General features: G+C 35.6%; 1 protein-coding gene across 2 annotated transcripts in view; it reads left to right on the forward strand.

The window, feature by feature from the left end:
• The window catches only part of LOC126810017 (E3 ubiquitin-protein ligase HACE1), a 34100-nt gene extending 15069 nt beyond the window's left edge, over nt 1-19031 (forward strand). The window contains exons 19-26 of one of the 2 annotated variants that reach the window (XM_050534921.2): nt 229-378; nt 5202-5263; nt 6624-6758; nt 7235-7366; nt 13939-14034; nt 15382-15452; nt 16302-16418; nt 18110-19031. In XM_050534921.2, the coding sequence (XP_050390878.1) occupies nt 229-378; nt 5202-5263; nt 6624-6758; nt 7235-7366; nt 13939-14034; nt 15382-15452; nt 16302-16418; nt 18110-18212 (866 nt within the window). In that variant the 3' untranslated portion in view covers nt 18213-19031. Of the gene's footprint in view, nt 1-228; nt 379-5201; nt 5264-6623; nt 6759-7234; nt 7367-13938; nt 14123-15381; nt 15453-16301; nt 16419-18109 lie in introns of those variants that run through there. The other variant, XM_050534923.2, reaches the window with a different exon arrangement.
• Nucleotides 19032-20546: the final 1515 nt, after the last annotated feature.

The raw sequence follows: 20546 nt of genomic DNA on the forward strand, positions 1-20546 counted from the left end.
GAAGTGGCAGCCATCAGCCTCACTGTGGCTTGTTATTCCTTGACCTTGCTGTAATAGATGAAATAGCATTTATGTGACAGTACAATTAAATATTAATTTTGAAAAACTGAAACAAAACTTGATAATTTTGCTGTTGATGCTTGTTTTGTTGGGGTGTTTTAAAAAGTAATTCCCATTTTCATCAGATATTTGAATTGATATATAATGTTTTAGAAAATTATTTTTCAGGATGTACATTCCAACCCAACAGTAATTCTTCAATTAATCCTGATCACCTCAGCTACTTTCGTTTTGCTGGTCAAATACTAGGATTAGCCTTATATCATAAAATGATTTTAAATGTTTACTTCACCCGATCGTTTTATAAACATATACTAGGTTTGTTACTATTTCTATCATATATATTCTTTGTTCACAAATGGGAGGTTTAAAGACCCAATACCACTCTGGTTGTAACTGAATAATATGTCCCAATCTTTATTCTGGTCAACAAATTGTACTATTTTACAATATTCCAATTAATTGATGATGCAAATTTCATCTTAACACACCTAATTTAAAAAATTGGAAAAATTCAACTAAAAGATTTGAAAAGCCTGACGTAAAGCTTTTCAAATGTGACTTGGATTTAAAAATATTTTTGAACCCTTTGGACAAGTAAAATAGGATATAATGGATAATTTACACAACGGGTAGGACCAGTGATGGGATTTTGCCCGTATATTGCAGACTTGTCCGAATCTTTTTTCCAAACGCCCAAAATTGTCCAACCGGGAATATGCCTAATCGGACATCAAGACATGGTGAATAATATTCAAAATTCCGAAATTAATATAGTTTACTGAGTGTATAACTACCACTCAACCTGGGTTTATTAGGTAATTAAGTGATCAACGTATTTATCGTGTTATACCGTCTATAGTATAAACCTACCTTGATTTAACTACTTAATCTGCCTTGATTGACTGACTTAATCCTTTGTCGGACAATTCATCAATCTAATCTTAAACAGAAGTCATTGCTTTCCTTTTGTCTGACTATTCATCAATTCAATAAGAATGATTTAATTTTAATCCACCTGTTTACCTCGTGGTTTCTCATTTGTCGGGCATCTTAATCGCATTGATGTGAGCCGACATCATCTATAATAAACTAATCATAGATGTCACATATCGTAAGAGTAAATAACACCCTAAATCAATGGACAGTCATTTTGTCTACGATATCTTTTACGTCTTTTAAGAATCCATATAGAAATTCTCATCCACAGTGGCACTTTCCCTTGATCTCGAGCGCGGCACAAATATTGCTTAACATAATATTATTAGGCAGTGCTTACTATGAAGCCGTGTGATGTGAGTCACGTAGGCTATTAGTCTCTATTATCCAGAAAAATATTCTACGAATATGTTGAAGACTAGGACACTAACACATCTAGTACTTAGAATATGGCTATTTTTATACGCCCACATTTTCATGTGGACGTATTATGCCGTCGCCCCTGTCCGTCCGTCTGTCCACAATTTGTTTGTGGACACTCTAGAGGTCACAATTCTTATCCGATTTTGACGAAACTTGAAATATAGGTTTATCTCCAAAAGATCTCGGCTGCTTTCGATATTGGCATGTATCGCATCGAAACTTCATGGATTATGGCCCCTGTTTGTACGAAAAATCACGTTTTTAGCTTGTGGACCCTATACAGGTCACAATTTTTATACGCCCACATTTTCATGTGGACGTATTATGCCGTCGCCCCTGTCCGTCCGTCCGTCCACAATTGTTTGTGGACTCTCTACATGTCACAATTCTTATCCGATTTCAACGAAACTTGAAATATAGGTTTATCCCCAAAAGATCTTGGCTGCTTTCGATATTGGCATGTATCGGATCGAAACTTCATGGATTATGGCCCCTGTTTGTAAGAAAAATCACGTTTTTAGCTTGTGGACCCTATAGAGGTCACAATTTTTATCCGATTTTGTTGAAACTTGAAATGTAAGTTTATAACCCAAAGATCTCAGTTCCTGTCGATATTTGCACATATCGGACAGTAACTTCCTGAATTATGGCCCCTGATTGTTCGAAAAATCACGTTTTTAGCTTGTGGACCCTATAGAAGTCATAATTTTTATCCGATTTAAAAAAACGTTCTATTATATCACCGTTACACCCTAAGGATGACTGAGTTCGAATTTCGTGAAAATTGGCCCAAAATTGACAGACAAAATGGCCGCCGTTCGTTCCCAAATATCGTAAGAATATGGTATATCAAAGTTGTGGACCCTATAGGGGTCACAATTTTTATCCGATTTTGTTGAAACTTGAAATGTAAGTTTATAACCCAAAGATCTCGGTTCCTTTCGATATTCGTGCATATCGGATCATAACTTCCTGAATTATGGCCCCTGATTGTACGAAAAATCACGTTTTTAGCTTGTGGACCCTATAGAAGTCATAATTTTTATCCGATTTAAAAAAACCTTCTATTATATCACCGTTACACCCTAAGGATGACTGAGTTCGAATTTCATGAAAATCGGCCCAAAATTGACAGACAAAATGGCTGCCATTCGTTCCCAAATAGCGTAAGAATATGGTATATCAAGGTTGTGGACCCTATAGGGGTCACAATTTTTATCCGATTTTGTTGAAACTTGGAATTTAAGTTTATAAGTTATAAATTATAACCCAAAGATCTCAGTTCCTTTCGATATTTGCGCATATCGGACAGTAACTTCCTGAATTATGACCCCTGATTGTACGAAAAATCACGTTTTTAGCTTGTGGACCCTATAGAAGTCATAATTTTTACCCGATTTAAAAAAACGTATTATTATATCACCGTTACACCCTAGGGACGACTGAATTCGAATTTCGTGAAAATCGGCCCAAAATTGACAAACAAAATGGCCGCTGTTCGTTCTCAAATAGCGTAAGAAAATGGTATATCAAGGTTGTGGACCCTATAGAGGTCACAATTTTTATCCGATTTTGTTGAAACTTGAAATGTAAGTCTATAACCCAAAGATCTCGGTTCCTTTCGATATTCGCGCATATCGGACCGTAATTTCCTGAATTATGGCCCCTGATTGTACGAAAAGTCGCATTTTTAGCTTGTGGACCCTATAGAGGTCATAATTTTTATCCGATTTAAAAAACCGTATTATTATATCACCGTTACACCCTAAGGACGACTGAGTTTAAATTTCGTGAAAATCGGCCCAAAATTGACAGAAAAAATGGCCGCCGTTCGTTCTGGAATAGCATAAGAATATGTTATATCAAGGTTGTGGACCCTATAGAGGTCACAATTTTTATCCGATTTTGTTGAAACTTGAAATGTAAGTTTATAACCCAAAGATCTTGGTTCCTTTCGATATTCGCACGTATCGGACCGTAACTTCCTGAATTATGACCCCTGATTGTACGAAAATCGCATTTTTAGCTTGTGGACCCTATAGAGGTCATAATTTTTATCCGATTTAAAAAAAAACATATTATTATATCACCGTTACACCCTAAGGATGGCTGAGTTCGAATTTTGTGAAAATAGGCCCAAAATTGACAGACAAAATGGCCGCCGTTTGTTCTCAAATAGCGTAAAAATATGGTATATCAAGGTCGTGGACCCAATAGACGTCACAATTTTTATCCGATTTTGTTGAAACTTGAAATGTAAGTTTATAACACAAAGATCTCAATTCCTTTCGATATTCGCTCATATTGAATTGTAATTTCCTGAATTATGGCCCTTGATAGTAGGGAAAATCACTTTCTTGTTAGCTTGTTCTCTATCCATCTTTCGAAAATGTGGGCGTATCCTGCCTGGCAGCCGCTGGTTTATTTTCTGGAGCTGTCAAGCCAGCAGAGTGTTATTGTCCCTTTAATGGCCGAATGGTTAGCATGTGTGTGCTGTATCATAAGGTCTGTCATTGGTTTCGATTCCCTGGTTGTATGTGACAAGGAGTAGGGTCAGCTGTCCAAGCTCGTGGGTTTTCTCTGGTTCCTCCGGTTTCCTCTCACTGCTAAAGACCCCTACGCGCAAGCGAATTATTGAAATAAAATTGAACCTTGTGTTGGTCCCGAGGTGACCTGGTTTGTGTTGAGTGGACGTTAAACCTCATTTCTTTCTCTCTCTTGTTTACAAATAATTAAAGATGCAATATGTCAGACTAAAGTAAAAAAAAAACTAATGTAGATTTTTAGACAATAGACATTAAAAAGTTGTTATATCAAAAAGCATATTTGTCCAATAATTATTCGGTTAAGTCAATCCTAAAGGCCCTGTCACACTTATCCGGAATCGGCAGCAATCAAGCAGAACCAGTCGGAATGAAGAATTCTTAAAATTGACCATAATTCTTACAGCGTTGTAAGAATGCCATTCAAATACTTACAATGAGTTTCGACCCGCCTCAAATGATTCTTGCATATTCTGGGTGTATAAGCTCTCAAATGTAGTTGGAACACAATAGGAATATTTAGAACGCATTCGTAATTTTTAGAATGCACTTTGAATGCTGTACGAGAGTGGTTCAATTGATGCCCAAATACCACTCAAAGTCCGGTTGGAAAGTGCCTCGTATGCAGTTATAACGTTCCTGGACTTGCCACTGAATGTGGTTCAGATGTCCAAGGTGCATTTCAGCTCATTCGTGGCGCACTCTGGACATTCTGGCTGGATTTGATGTGACATAGTGTTTCAATTCTCCCTCGAATGGGATCAGAATCTTTCAAATGCTGTTGGAATGCTGTAAGAATATTTAGAATGCAGTCAGAGTGCATTTAGAATACACTTCGAATGCCGTTCAATATTTCTCCACTTCAAGTAGTGCACATGGAAAGATTTGGACCCGAATATTTGGAATGTTTAGAATGTACTACAAATATCCAGAAATATACAAAGAATTTTCATTCCAATGGCATTCCGGCTTATACCGTCTATAGTGTGACTAGGGTTTAACATAAGTTATGGCCATCTAATTTCCCATTTCTTTCTATTGACTTCTAGTTCTATTGTCTTTTTGATGCCAGAGGCTAAAGTTATGTGTTTTCAATATGATAAATGTTATTTCTGATAATTATTTCATGGGTTGTTACTCTTGAAGTACTTCAACAGTGTATAATGTCCTAGTTTTGTGTTACTTTCTGTAAAGAATTCATATATAAATTACAAGTAATGGTTTCTTTGATTCCAGGTATCCGTGTAAATTATACTGATGTAGCATCTATAGACCCAGAATATGCCAAAAACTTACAGGTACAAATATAATCTTACTTCTTCTCAAAGATCATTCACAATTGATTTCTTGATGTTTATTTAAGAAAACTATAATAGAATATCAACGGTTTGCATTCTTCAATCAGATTAAAAATAGGTCCATTAAAAGATTTCTGAAGATCTGCAAACTGAAAAATGTTTATAAGGGTTATAGACAAAACAGCCCAGATCATACTGTGTCCTACATATTGTCTTATCCCCCACCTTTTAAAGAGTTTGATGTTGAGCATCTTCTGCTTCAATTGGTCAACGCTTTAAACTTTTTGTTTCAAATTGAGCTAGAATGTTCAAACTTAGTTCATTGGACGAGTTAACAAATTTTTTTATTAATGATTTGAAAGACTTTTATTGTAATTAAAGGAGCCAAGTCGCTAACTTAATATCATCCACAGTCTTCAACTTTGCAAACACGACTTATTGGTCAATTTAAATCAACATTGGTGTTGTGATCTTACTGTGAAAAGATTGGCTTCTGATATCCAATATTTAAGACAAAATCAAAATTATTGGCATATGAATCGCGTGCCAGAATGCGTTCGAGCACCATTTGTAATGAAGCGACTTGATGAACGAGGCTAAACATAAACCACAGGAGAATACTACTGGTGTAGACTGATACCCAGACGCCAAGGACTGTCATTCAATTCGGACCCTTTGCAGATTTTTGCCGAACATAACTGCTTAGAAATGACAGTAAAAACAGAAACCACTGAATGTAGATCAGTTTATATACATTCATAATACATTATTATATGCGTTGCACCCCATTTGTTCAAACATGATAACTTTGATTCTTATTGAGTGAAAGTGATGAAATTAGGTGTGTAGTTTCATTACATCAATATACCTTCACTAATGTCAGTGATGAGTATTTTCTGTTTAGTAAAGCAAAGTGATAAATCATTTGATTGCGCAGTGTTTAATAAAAAAAACTAAATGTGCAATTAATTAATGAGTGTCATCTATTTATTAATGTTGACTAGGCCTGAAATGTTATGAACTATTAATTAGACATTAGACATGAAAAGACCATAATCAACTCTCGATGCCATCTTATATGTCAGATTTTCATTGGATTTGAATCCGATCTGCTGGTCAATATCCTTGGATGATTATTAAATACAAAAATGGATAATCGAGACTCTATTAATCATTGTGACAGCCCTAACAATGATAATCTAGTCTGCAAAGATTTTAAAATAAGGTTTTTGACTGAAGTTTTCAGCATATTCCCTTTACATCATCTAGTGTTTAACTATTATAGTTAGAACTTCCATAACCATTTAATCTATAACCATTCCACTAAAATAGTTTACTTTCTTCAATTCCTGGTTTTCAGTGGATATTGGATCATAATATTGATGAACTAGGTTTAGATCTCTCATTTTCCATGGAAACAGACGTGTTTGGTGTGATGCAGGAAGTAGAATTATTGTCTGGTGGTAAAGATATTAGTGTAACAGAATCAAATAAGGTAAAAGATTGAATTCTGTTTTTCATTAAAATCGTTGAAGAATAATCTTATTTTTATCGTTTTTACCAGTCCTGACCAGACTTGCCAACCTGGGGACTCTCAATATATGGAGATGACCTTCAAAATATAGGGAGAAACCATGAAATAAGAATTACAAAAACATGTAAATTTTTTCAAAAAGAAAACCCTGTTGTATAAATTGCCTTCATTCAAACTGAAAATTATTGCAAAGATCAATTGTCTTATCATATTCATAAATGAATAAAATATTTATGAATTCTGTGATATTGTCCTATAAACCTTATTACTGTTGTGTCATAGTAGTCCAATGCTTAGTGCTAAAGTTCTCACTCAGTAAGTAAAGATGTGAGATGCACAATGGAAATTTAAAAAATGTTTTTTGTTTTTAAACTGAAGAATTGTTTAATAACTTTTATTTTCTCATTATTTTTTCAATGTTTATTTCAATGTTACAGAAACAGTATGTGCAACTGGTAACAGAGTTACGAATGACCAGAGCTATTAAACCTCAGATTGACAGTTTTCTGTCTGGTTTCCATGACTACATACCGTATGGTCTAGTACAGTTATTCAATGAATATGAACTGGTATGTTTGTTTTAATGTCTATGGAAAAAAGAAATGAAATTGAATTTAACGTCCTACTTTTCTGCTCCATCCGGGCTAATGAAGACAGGTATATATGATGCAGTGTGCTATAAGGGACATTTTGACAGGACAGCTCAGCTACAGCATAATATTCTTATTTAGAATTCCAACTGGCAAGGGTCCTTAACGTGCATGCCAATCTGCACACAGGATCACAGTTTTTATTAGCATCCATCTGACTAAAGAGTCTGTTCCTCTCACGGCCATCTGTCCTGCGCCTCTGACAAGGAGAACTTTCTCAACCAACAATGGGATCGAAACTGGGACCTCCAGGTTACTCTTACTCACTGAGCCACCATGGCTCTCTTGTGGAAAAAAGAATTGAATAAAAGATGTGGTTTGGAAGAAATAGCATGAAAGCAAAACAGTTCTCAGGGGGACCACACAAAACACAGGGCACAATATACAGACACCACAGCCAACAAATTAACATATCAGATCAAGTGGATCTGGAGGGCTAGAAACATCTATTTATAGATTAGTTATATGCCAGACTTATTTCGCTAACTGCAGAAGTTAGAATGTGAATAAATAGTTTTTATTATACTTTCTATTACTTGTTTGATTTTGTAGAATAAATGTGGTAAATTCCTAAGACCTGAAAATCAGATTGGTGTGACTTCAGTTTATTCGTTTTAGTTGGGTGATCATGTTATCTTAAGCATGTTCTGGGGAGCCACGGTGGCTCAGTGAATAAAATGCTGGCTCCCTAGCCTGGAGGTCACGGGTTCGATCTGGATGTTGGCCGAGAAAGTGCATGTAGATTTTCTGGTGTGGTTTCACTTTGTCATTGGTGCCGGATGGAGGGCCTGACAAGATTAGCTGTCCAGTCATTCAGGTGGGATGAAAAACCGAGGCCCTGTGTACTCATTGGCATGCACGAAAAGATCCCTTGGCAGCTGAAATTCGATTTAAGAGTAGGCCTTAGTGCTGCTGTCCAGGCAAAATGTCCCTCATAGCACACTGTATGGCGTATGCCTGTCTTAATTAGCCCAGTCGGAGCAGAACAGTTAGACTTTAAACCTCATTTCACTTCATATCTTAAGCATGTTCTGTCATTGATTCAATTAAGTTTGGTTTCAATCAATCCCATGTACAGGGGTTCTCGCTGTCGCCTACAATTTCTTGTGAAAACTCTGCAAACTACATTTATATGTGTAGTTTACTTTAGTGAGACAAAGAATCCTATTGAATTTTAACAATTTCTTTTAAATACTTTTAGAGTTCTGATTTGTATAAAATTTCTTTTCATTATTTGAATTAGTGAAACAAAGAATCATATTGAATTTCAGCTATAGTCTATATATAAAAATTTTGCCTTGTTCAAACAACTAAACTGCTGTGTTTCGATGCCTGGCAACCTATCATTTTTTAATTTAGAAAATAAATAAGAAACAAACATACATACATACCAAGATAAACTATGTTATATAAACAATATACATACAGATATAGATATTTAATCTATATATATATTTGTGACTGTCGTTTGTCTGTCTGTCTGTCTGTCTGTTCGGGGTTGGCGGCTACACTAGGTCTGCCCCGAGTCTGAAATTTGGGGTATAGGGGTATCTCGGACCGGGGAATAACATAGGCCAGGTGGCGTTAGTCTACCACTTCCGGTTTCGGAGTTATGACCCTCGAGTGAAGCCGGTCTGTTCGGGGTTGGCGGCTACACTAGGTCAGCCCCGAGTCTGAAACTTGGGGTATAGGGGCAGCTCGGACCGGGGAATAACATAGGCCAGGTGGCGTTAGTCTACCACTTCCGGTTTCGGAGTTATGACCCCCGAGCGAAGTCTGTCTGTTCGGGGTTGGCGGCTACATCTGCCCCGAGTCTGAAACTTGGGGTATAGGGGTAGCTCGGACCGGGGAATAACATAGGCCGGATGGCGTTAGTCTACCACTTCCGGTTTCGGAGTTATGACCCCCGAGCGAAGTCTGTCTGTTCGGGGTTGGCGGCTACATCTGCCCCGAGTCTGAAATTTGGGGTATAGGGGTAGCTCGGACCGGGGAGTAACATAGGCCAGGTGGCATTAGTCTACCACTTCCAGTTTCGGAGTTATGACCCCCGAGCGAAGCCGGTCTGTTCGGGGATGGCGGCTACACATGGTCTGCCCCGACTCTAAAATTTGGGGTATAGGGGTAGCTCCGACCGGGGAGTAACATAGGCCAGGTGGCGTTAGTCTACCACTTCCGGTTTCGGAGTTATGACCCCCGAGCGAAGTCTGTCTGTTCGGGGTTGGCGGCTACACTAGGTCTGCCCCGAGTCTGAAATTTGGGGTATAGGGGTAGCTCGGACCGGGGAGTAACATAGGCCAGGTGGCGTTAGTCTACCACTTCCGGTTTCGGAGTTATGACCCCCGAGCGAAGCCGGGTATCCTGCTAGTACTTGATAAGTGTGATTTTCATTAGTGTATAAACTAGGTACAAAAAAATAAATAGGCTTACACAGAGTGATTTGATGCATTTTCTTTTTATATGACTGCATGTAGATGTATATACATATTGTCATTACCCTTGTGCATTTTGTATAATATGAAATAAAATTTTGATAATTTTATCAATTTAACACTTGTCAAAATGATTTACTGCTTGGTCAAAAGATCAACAAAAAAAATATATTTTATTTACAGTCCTGATACAATAAATAATTGGTCTTCTTTTATGAAGAATAAACTCTAACAAGTATGTTGTACATCTCATATTACTTTCATAAAAATTATTGAAAGCCAGTACAGCTTTAATATTCAGAAAGAAGTCAGTAGAGTATGGTATATAAACATATACTTAATAATAATGCAGTAATTATTGTTTAATAGTATACAATAAAGTAAGTGATTATAGGTTACGGTTTTTATCACTTATGCTGGTACTAGATAAAGGATTGAGATAAACAGGGTTTGTTCAAACAAGTAGTTACAAGGCTATATTATCGTCCCCCGCCTTTCGAAGAAAGCAGGGGACTCTTAAAATGGGTTAGTCTGTCTGTCCGCCGTCTGTCTCTCCGTCACACTTCTTGGGACACAATAACTCTCCTTCTAGTTGAGCTAGAATGTTCAAACTTGGTGTAGGACGTAGGTGTTTATTAGGTCAATGTCTTGATGGAGTTCGAAGATGAGCATTTTCTGCTTAGGGTAAGCAGAGATAAGTAATTTGATTGGTTGATACTTTGGGTCACGATAACTTTAGTTCTAATTAAGTGAGAGTGATGAAACTTGGTGTATAGTTTTATCACATCAATACCTTGACTAAGTTCATTAATGAGCATTTTCTGCTCAGGGTAAGCAGAGCATTAAGAATTTGGAACACAATAACTCACCTTCTAATTGAGGTAGAATGTTCAAACTTGGTGTAGGCGTTCATTAGGTGAATGCCTTGATGGAGTTCGGTGATAAACATTGCTTACGGTAAGCAGAGATAAACAATCTGATTGGTTGATGCTTTGGGGCATGATAACTTTAGTTATAATTAAGTGAGAGTGATGAAACTTAGAGCATAGATTCATCATATCATTACCTTTACTAAGTTCGATGATGAGAATTTTCTGCTTAGGCTAAGGAGCGATAAGCAATTTGATTGGTCAAGACTTTGGAACATAACAACCCTGCTTTTAATTGAGGTAGAATGTTTAAACTTGATGTAGATGTTCATTTGGTGAATGTCTTGACTGAGTTCAATGATTAACATTTCAAGCTAAAGCTAAGCAGAGCTAAGCAATTTCATTGGTCAATGCTTTGAGACAAGATAACTTTGATTCTATCTGATAGAGAGTGATGAAACTTAGTGTATAGTTGGTAATCAGTTTAATTGCTTGATACTTTTGAAAAAGATAAATGTGCGATTAATTAGTATGTGTCATCTATTTATTTTGGGATTTCGGCGGGGGACATCAGCCTCACTGTTAGCGTGTTAATTGTACTTTGCGTTTAATGTTTGTTACCATGGTAAGGACTGTACCTTTTGCTTAGCAGTGGGATTTACTGTCTAGACCCCATTGAAATTATTCTGTTGATTGGTTAGTACACTGGCTAGAATCAGCAGGTTATATCTTTATTTATAATTTCGCCAAGAATGAAAGTGATAAACTAATCGGGGATCACATGGCTAAGTGGGTAAGACGCTGGCTCAAGAAAGTTCATCCAGCTTTTCCGGCATGGTTCCCCCTTGTCAGTGATGCAGGCCGGAGGGCCTGACAAGGACAGCTGTCTAGTCCTTTGGATGACACGAAAAACCGAGGTCCTGTGTATACATTGGAATGCATGTAAAAGATCCCTTGGCATATGGCGTATGCCCGTCTTCATTAGCCCAATATAGGAGCAGAACCGTAGGACGTTAAACCCCATTTCATTTCATTTCAATAAACTAATCAAATAAGTATATAATATTGAAATGTATTTCAATAGACTGGAGGTAATTCTACACGATAGACACAACTTTGGAGAAAAATACGTTATTTGTGCTTTAAAAATAAAATGTTTATTAATAGTCCATTCAGATGCTTAAATTGAACTGGTTTAAAAACCCCAGGTATCGTTAAACCAGTTTAACTTAGTCGTCTGAACGCAAATGGGGGCAAATAAACCAGTTTAAAAACCCCAGCTCACGACCTGTCTTCGAGAAGGCTTTAAACTCGTTCATCTTGGCCGTCTAAATGAATTGACTTAAAGACCCTGGCTCCAGCTCGCTTTGGACTTGCGCAGTACATAGTAAGTGACATTCCTGGGAAATTGGCAAGGCCATGCAGTGCCAGTGTTATCGAAGGCGTGCGAGAACCGAATAAAGAATATGAAGCTACCCATGCGTAGTTAACTCTAACCACCGATCGAAGAGGTCAGAATATTTAAACTGGATTGACTTATAGTACGTTTTAATTTAAAATGACCCTGTCTTAAAAGCCCCGACGATTTTGAACTGGATTGAAAATAAGTGTCTGAACAGCATACTTAGTGAGCTGAAAATGTATCGCGAGCCCAATTTAAACATACATTATGCAAGAGCTAAATCTGCCTATTGCAGGGCTTTCTTTAGGCCTGAAATTGATAATAAATTATTAATTAGACAGTTACTTAGTGAGCTTAAATTGTGTCGTGAGCCTAATTTAAACATACATTATGCAAGAGCTAAATCTGCCTATTGCAGGGCTTTCTTTAGGCCTGAAATTGATAATAAATTATTAATTAGACATTAATTAACTTAACAAGACCATAATCAACTGGGGGGTTTCCTCCCACTGCTAAAGACCCTTACGCGCAAGCGAATTATGGAAATAAAATTGAACCATATGTTAGTCCCGAAATGACCTAGTCTCTCTCTCTCTCTCTCTCTCTCTCTCTCTCTCTCCATAATCAACTCTCGATGCCATTGAATGGCTGCAATATAAGTAGACTTAAATAGGTTTTGTGGTCAATGCGGTTACCGTAAAAATGGATAATCGAGACTCTATTTATTATCATAATAACGGTAGTAATGACAATCGGGCTAGACTAAAATTGTATCGCCATTATCTAGGCTGAGATTGAAGTAATTTGACTGAAATTTTCAGAATATTCTCTTTTTATTATCTATTTTTGGACTGTTATAGCGAGAACTGTCAGCTCTTTATCTAATCTTACCTAATGCCACTTTAACATATGAACTTATGTAAGCTAGATGTAAGGAAGATAAAGATTGCTTACTAGGCAATGAAATATACGCCCACAATGACAAAGCTCTTCAGTAGTTTAAATGGGGTAATAAGTGATCAAAGTCAACAACTTATGAACAAATGCTATGCAACAGATGAAAACTTTAGGCTAGAGCAAAATTTGTTCTATTTCATCCTGTTAAAATATCACAAGTAAATTTCTGTTCATCTGTGTTTGTTTAGTAATTTGGGTTTACACTTTTACCACAATAAAGCAACCAGGGAAATTTTAAAATACTGTTTTTAACCTTATTATTTTAAATTCAACAATAATAACACTGTTATGTCAGATATTTTTAAAGAACTTATGTTGAACAGATATCAATACCAGAACCAAACTCAATCAGCATTGAAATATTTATATTTATATGTCATGAATCAGCAAATTTACTCAATGACTGGGAGTAAATTTACTCCTTAACTGGGCGCAAAATGTAGCGGTAACTTGCATGGCAATCGCTATGCATTAATTTCTAACTTTGTAATGAATAAGCATATTTTATATGCAGAATATAATAATTATATTTTACATGTAATATGCATATAATAATTGTATTTTATATGTAATAAATAAACATATTTTATATGTAATAAATAAACATATTTTATATGTAATAAATAAACATATTTTATATGTAATAAATAAATAAATATAATAACTATTTTATCATGTAATAAATAAGTAATATGTATATAATAAGTATTTATTATATGTATAATAAGTATATTTTATATGTGTAATAAGTATATTTCATGCATAATAAATAAAGTACTGGTATGTGTTATAAATAAGTATTATGTAATAAATAAGTGTATTTTATATGTGCAGGAAATATTGTTATCTGGTTCACCAGAAATAGATTTAGATGATTGGAGAAAAAATACTGTGTATACTGGTTTTACAGAAGATACACCTTTAATACAGGTAAAAACAAAGGGAGGGATTGATTGAAGATTCTCGAATTAATGGAGACACACTCATCAAATCAACATCTTTCAACAAGTTTCAGCAGGTTATTTGATTGAAATTAATCAGGTTTTGTGCCTTCAATCAAGCTAAATATTTTTGTCATAATCTCTTTAAAAACAATATAGAATGCAAGATTTATAAGATGGACATGTATAGAAATAGTTATATCATATTACCATTGTTACTATTATTATAACAATAGTGATACCTAGTTTCATAGTCTATACCTCATAACATTGTCAGACAGGACTTAAAAAATGACCCCTAAACAACACATTTTTTCGTTCTAGTTTTATTGGATCATGTTCTTGGATTATGACAGATAGAGATATAAGGTTCATTGTCATTCCTCTCGTCTTACTTATGAAATATATAAGTGTATATATACGTATGTCATTATGATGATACAAATTATATTTCATAAGAGCCTGTCTGTGACAATCCCTTATACAGATATATGATAAAAAGTTTATAAAAATACATGTTTAAACAAAATGAGTTTAAACTGCCAACATGTTTCACCAAGATTCTCAAAACAGTCAAAAAACATGATAATGGAGATATTGTGTTAACACAACAATGATTTGGGCTTAAAGAAACATTATTGGAGATTAGATAAAGAGCTGGCAGTTCTCACTATACTAGTTAAAAACTAGATCATGTAAAGGGAATTTGCTGAAAATTTCAGTCAAATTGATCCACTCTGAACCGAGAATTTAGTGATTGAATTTTAGGTCCTTCCTCAATCATCATAACGAAAGTCAGTACGATAATAAAAAACATAGTCTCGATTATCCATTTTTTTATTTAATCATCAATGAGCGTTAAGTAAATATCGCAGGCTAGCGACAACATCGAGAGTCGATTGTGGTCTGGATAAGTTAATTAATGTCTAATTAATAATTTAGATAACATTTCAGGCCTAAAGAAAGACCTGCAATAGTCAGATTTAGATCTTGCATAATGTATGTTTAAATTTATCAAGGAAATATCGGTCTTTTAATCTCAATAATAATTTGTTATTCAATGTCATTTTATGAAACATAAAAATGGTAAATTGTCCCTTGGCACAATCATCCAAGGGCTAACTATGTAAGGGGTATTCGTCACTGTTCTTTTCCCGAATGTGCTGCTTGTGAAGTGTCACCCTGTTCCTCAAGTGAACCGATTTAATGGGGATTACAGCTATGACGTCGAATAACATATAGTGTAAATTTAACCAAACATGACATTGTTTTTAATGTCTAAATCATAGAGGTCTTGTCATATTAAACAATAAAATATCATGTATTTTGTTTCTAGTGGTTTTGGCAAATTGTAAGTGATATGACACACGAAGATAGAGTTTTATTATTACAGTTTGTTACAGGAAGGTATGCTTACAAGAAAAATATCTCATAATATCTCATAATCTCATAATCTCATAAGATGCTGGCTCGATAGCCAGGAGGTCTTGGGCTCGCTCCACAGGTGTCGGCCAAGAAAGTTCATCAGGATTTTCCTGCATGGTTTGTCCTTGTCAGTGGTACAGGACGGAGGGGTTGACAAGGACAGCTGTCTAGTCATTCGAATGGAACGGAAAACCAAAGTCCTGTGTACACATTGGAGTGCACATAAAAGATACCTTGGCAGTTGGAATTCGATAGAAGAGTAAGCCGTAGCGCCGCTGGGCGGCAAAATTTCCCTCATAGCACACTGTAAGGCCTTGCCCGTCTTCATTAACCCAGTCGGAGCAGAACAGTAGGACGTTAAACCCCATTTCATTTTACTCATAATATAATATTTACATAGTCAGGGAACTGGACAGTCGATTGGAATATCCTAGGCTCAAGGAACCATAATGATTTTTCATGCCTAGCCTTCACTAAATCCAGGTGGTGGTGCCTGCAAGGCTTAAACGGAAAGTGTATTAAGTTGTTAATGCTCATAAACAAAATGGAAGTTGATGGTATAGATAATTGAGATGGTGTGAATAGGTCTGTTATTAGGTTACCTGAGTACACATATATCCTTAATCAAATAGAGGACAAAGAAATATCACTCACATTACCTACACTTCTGATTATAATCCAAGCCAACATTCAATGCAATAAGATTAAGATAAATGTTTGATATTTTTTGAATTGTTTATCTCCATACAGTGCTTCAATCTATATTGAAATTTGATTTCTCTACCTCTAAATCGTGTCTCTGTACTATGATTCTTTTACAAAATTTTTTAGTTCGAGAGTACCCTATGGTGGATTTGCTAATCTTGGTAGTGGTGATGTAACTCAATCATTTACTATTAGCTATGTTGCTGCTACTACTGAAATACTATTGCCTACAGCCAGTACATGGTATGGTCTTTTTCTTGTTTTTCTTAATGTATATCACTTCTCATGTGAAAAGCTGACATATAGCTGATATGATGGCTAAACCGTAATTCTTCAAATCTGTGTTATTGTATTAAAACTAGTTGTCCCCCGCCTTTCGAAGAAAGCAGGGGACTATTAAAATGGGTCTGTCTGTCTGTCTGTCTGTCTGTCCGTCCGTCTGTCCGTCACACTTTTTGGGACACAATAACTCTCCTTCTAATTGACCTAGAATGTTCAAACTTGGTGTAGGTGTTTATTAGGTCAATGCCTTGATGGAGTTCAAAGATGAGCATTTTCTGCTTAGGGTAAGCAGAGATAAGCGATATGATTGGTTGATGCTTTGGGACACGATAACTTTAGTTCTAATTAAGTGAGAGTGATGAAACTTGGTGTATAGTTTCATTACATCAATACCTTGACTAAGTTCGATAATGAGCATTTTCTGCTCAGGGTAAGCAGAGCGATAAGCAATTTGATTGGCCGAGACTTTGGAACACAATAACTCTCCTTCTAATTGAGGTAAAATGTTCAAACTTGGCTTAGTGTTTATTAGGTTAATGCCTTGATGGAGTATGAAGGTGAGTATTTTCTGCTTAGGGTAAGTAGAGATAAGCAATTTGATTGGTTGATGCTTTGGGACACGATAACTTTAGTTCCAATTAAGCGAAAGTGATGAAACTTGGTGTATAGTTTCATTACATCAATACCTTGACTAAGTTCGATATTGAGCATTTTCTGCTGAGGGTAAGCAGAACGATAAGCAATTTGATTGGCCAAGACTTTGGAACACAATAACTCTCCTTCTAATTGAGCTAGAATGTTCAAACTTGGTGTAGGTGTTTATGAGGTCAATGCCTTGATAGAGTGCGAAGATGAGCATTTTCTGCTTATGGTAAGTAGAGATAAGCAATTTGATTGGTTGATGCTTTGGGGCATGATAACTTTAGTTCTAATTAAGTGAGAGTGATGAAACTTGGTGTATAGTTTCATTACATCAATACCTTGCCTAAGTTCGATGATGAGAATTGTCTGCTTAGGCTAAGGAGCAATAAGCATTTTGATTGGTCAAGACTTTGGAACATAACAACTCTGCTTCTAACTTGATGTTGATGTTCGTTTTGACCGAATTCAATGATTAACATATCGAGCTAAAGCTAAGCAGAGATAAGCAATTTCCTTGGTCGATGCTTTGGGACAAGATAACTTTGATTCTATCTGATAGAGAGTGATGAAACTTAGTGTATAGTTGATAATCAGTTTGATTGCTCGATACTTTTGAAAAAAATAAATGTGCGATTAATTAATATGTGTCATCTATTTATTTGGGGATTTCGGCGGGGCACATCAGCCTCACTGTTGGCTTGTTGATTTTGCCCTTGAGGTTATCTTCTAGCTTCTGCTACTGAACTCAATGTTCAATCCATCACTCTAATTAGTAGTGACAGGTGTCATGTATTAGGCAGGGTATGCTTCTCATTTGAGGCATTTACATACCTGATAATAAAGTTTTGTGGTAGGTGTTGTATATTATTCTCAACTGACTGCAGTTTCTTTGCCATGAATTTATGATGCAGAAATTAATGGTAAGTACTTTTTTTTAAACACAATGATGCATGTCTATATCTATACAATTGAAACTTTAAATATTAAATATTTTTATACCAATTTTTCAGTATCAATTTATTGAAGTTACCGAATTATGAAAGTAAACAAGTATTGAAAAAGAATCTAATGATTGCTTTAGAATGTGGTAGTCAAGGGTATGGACTTATATGATTCCTTATTTAATCCATGTTTAATAAATGCCCAAAATAATGACAAATACAGATAAGTAACAGTGCTTAATATAGACCCATGAATACACAGGACCTAATTCTATGAAATACAATTACTGTTTCGATTTTAAAGACAAGAGAAGCCTGGTCAGAATGTCACCCATTATTTGTTGTATTCCATAACCATTATTTGATAGATGTGAAGACAACATCATCTGCTTGGTTATTTATAGGTCAATGCACCTACTGCTGAACTTTTATTCAAGCTTAAATTTGTCTCTGTGGCACACCCTAGCAGTTGCGTTGTGTGTATATATTTTTCTGTTCAGTTCATACTGTAAACGTTTATTAGACCTGTAAATGTGTTTGAATGTGATAACCAAGGACATGGACTTATATATGATCCCTTACTTGATCTGCTTTTAATAAATGCAATTTATTTGTATACAAATGTGGACGTATATTATATTGCTGTCGCCCCAGTCTATGTGTGTGTCTGTGTGTCGCCTACAAGCAGCAATTCTTAAGTGATCGTCTTTCTTTATACCCTAATAGTCCATGTGACAGGCAGATATTCATTACCAATTTGATGAATTGGTTTAACTATGATTTTCAGTTAGCCTTAGGTCTAAAGTGTCCAAAATTGGTTGATGGACTTCCGGGTCACTTTGCCAAATGTCAGTTTGGCGGCCATCTTTAAAAAAATGGCCGCCGTTTTTTTTCTTATTTGAAATAGTGCGAGTCGGGGAAGCCTTCATAACTCCTCAACAGTTTCACCTATATGGATATGTAATATATCTCAAAATGTTCATAATATAATTTTGCATCTGCTGGTATATGATATATGTTGTTTAATCAATACTATCAGTTTTAAAATAAAAGATTAATCTGAAAAAAGCAACATTTTCGATTTTTTTTTTCATGTCTGTTCGTATGTTTACTAACAAATCGTGTTCAGACCCATATAAGCCAAATTATCTGTTTGGTCAACTTAAGTGATTGAATAGATATGGCGACAAAATTTCCTAAAATGGCCAATATGTCAGATAATAGTCATTTCATTGTTTGATATGACATGTACTATCCAATGAGCTTACAATTAAAGATTTATTACGTAAGATTTAGATGAAGAGCTAGCCATTCTTGCTACAATAGTTCGAAAATAGATAATGTAAAATGAATAATTTGACAATTTCATTCAAATTACTCTATTGCAAGCGAAGATATTAGCCTTTGAAGGTTTGACAAGACACGTGCAATAATTTCAACAACTGTAGATTAGATTAAATTAAAATATGACTGATACGTTCTAATTTATTTAATATCGGAGAAATCCGATGCCATCGAGAGTTGATTATGGCCTGGGTCAGTTAATTAATGTCTAAATAATAATTTAGAAAACATTTCAGGCCTAAAGAAAGACCTGCAATAGGCAGATTTAGCTCTTGCACAATGTTACAATGTTTGTTTAATCTAAACAAAGAGTTTTAAAATTCCAAGATGGGGAAAATTCAAAATGGCGGTCAGAATTTCCATAACATGAATGACTGTTTTATATAGCTTATAATGTCTCTTTTATAATGCTGAAAATGATGTTAATGATACTGCTAAAAATGACACATCCTATGCGACCCCCCCCCCCCCACACACACCCCCCCATAAACAATACAATGGGGCATAATATGATGGAATTGATTATTTTGGATCTCACAGATCACAAGACATTTCACCAAAATAGTGAGTCATTTTAATTTCATCTACTATGCCTTTGCACCATTTTAAGCCGTATTGAGAATTATTTATGATATATCCAGTTGTTAAGAATTTAAGATCTCTTATTCGTTCAGAAATGGTAAAGTGGTCCGTTTTTACATTAACGCCTCTATGCCCGGCAACTTTTGTCGTATAGTCTAGTAGGCCTGCAACCAAAATTTTTAGCTTGCTTAGAAACACAGTTCCGCTACAAGGTCCTCCCTATTAAACAAACTATACATATTTGGAAAGCTTATAACACCAGGAACACAAATTCAATGAAAATGTTTTAAGGCCAGATGAAAATTGTGATAATTGTCAAGTAAATGTTATATTTATACTAACAATTGTGAAGTTGACATAAAATTACACATATGATACCTAGGATAGGACAGGCTTATCTTTGCTCCGTGAGGTGAACGACAGGGTTCTCTACAACCAGACTCGAAATTTCTTTTGATAAAAACTGACTGTAATTTAAATGGTACTTTCTAGAGTATATCCTGGTGTTTTTAGCTTATGCATATATCTTAATAATTCATCAAAAACGACATAAATTCATAACTACGCGAGAACATTGACT

Source organism: Patella vulgata, chromosome 2, assembly GCF_932274485.2.
Source record: "Patella vulgata chromosome 2, xgPatVulg1.2, whole genome shotgun sequence".
Lineage (NCBI taxonomy): Eukaryota > Metazoa > Mollusca > Gastropoda > Patellidae > Patella > Patella vulgata.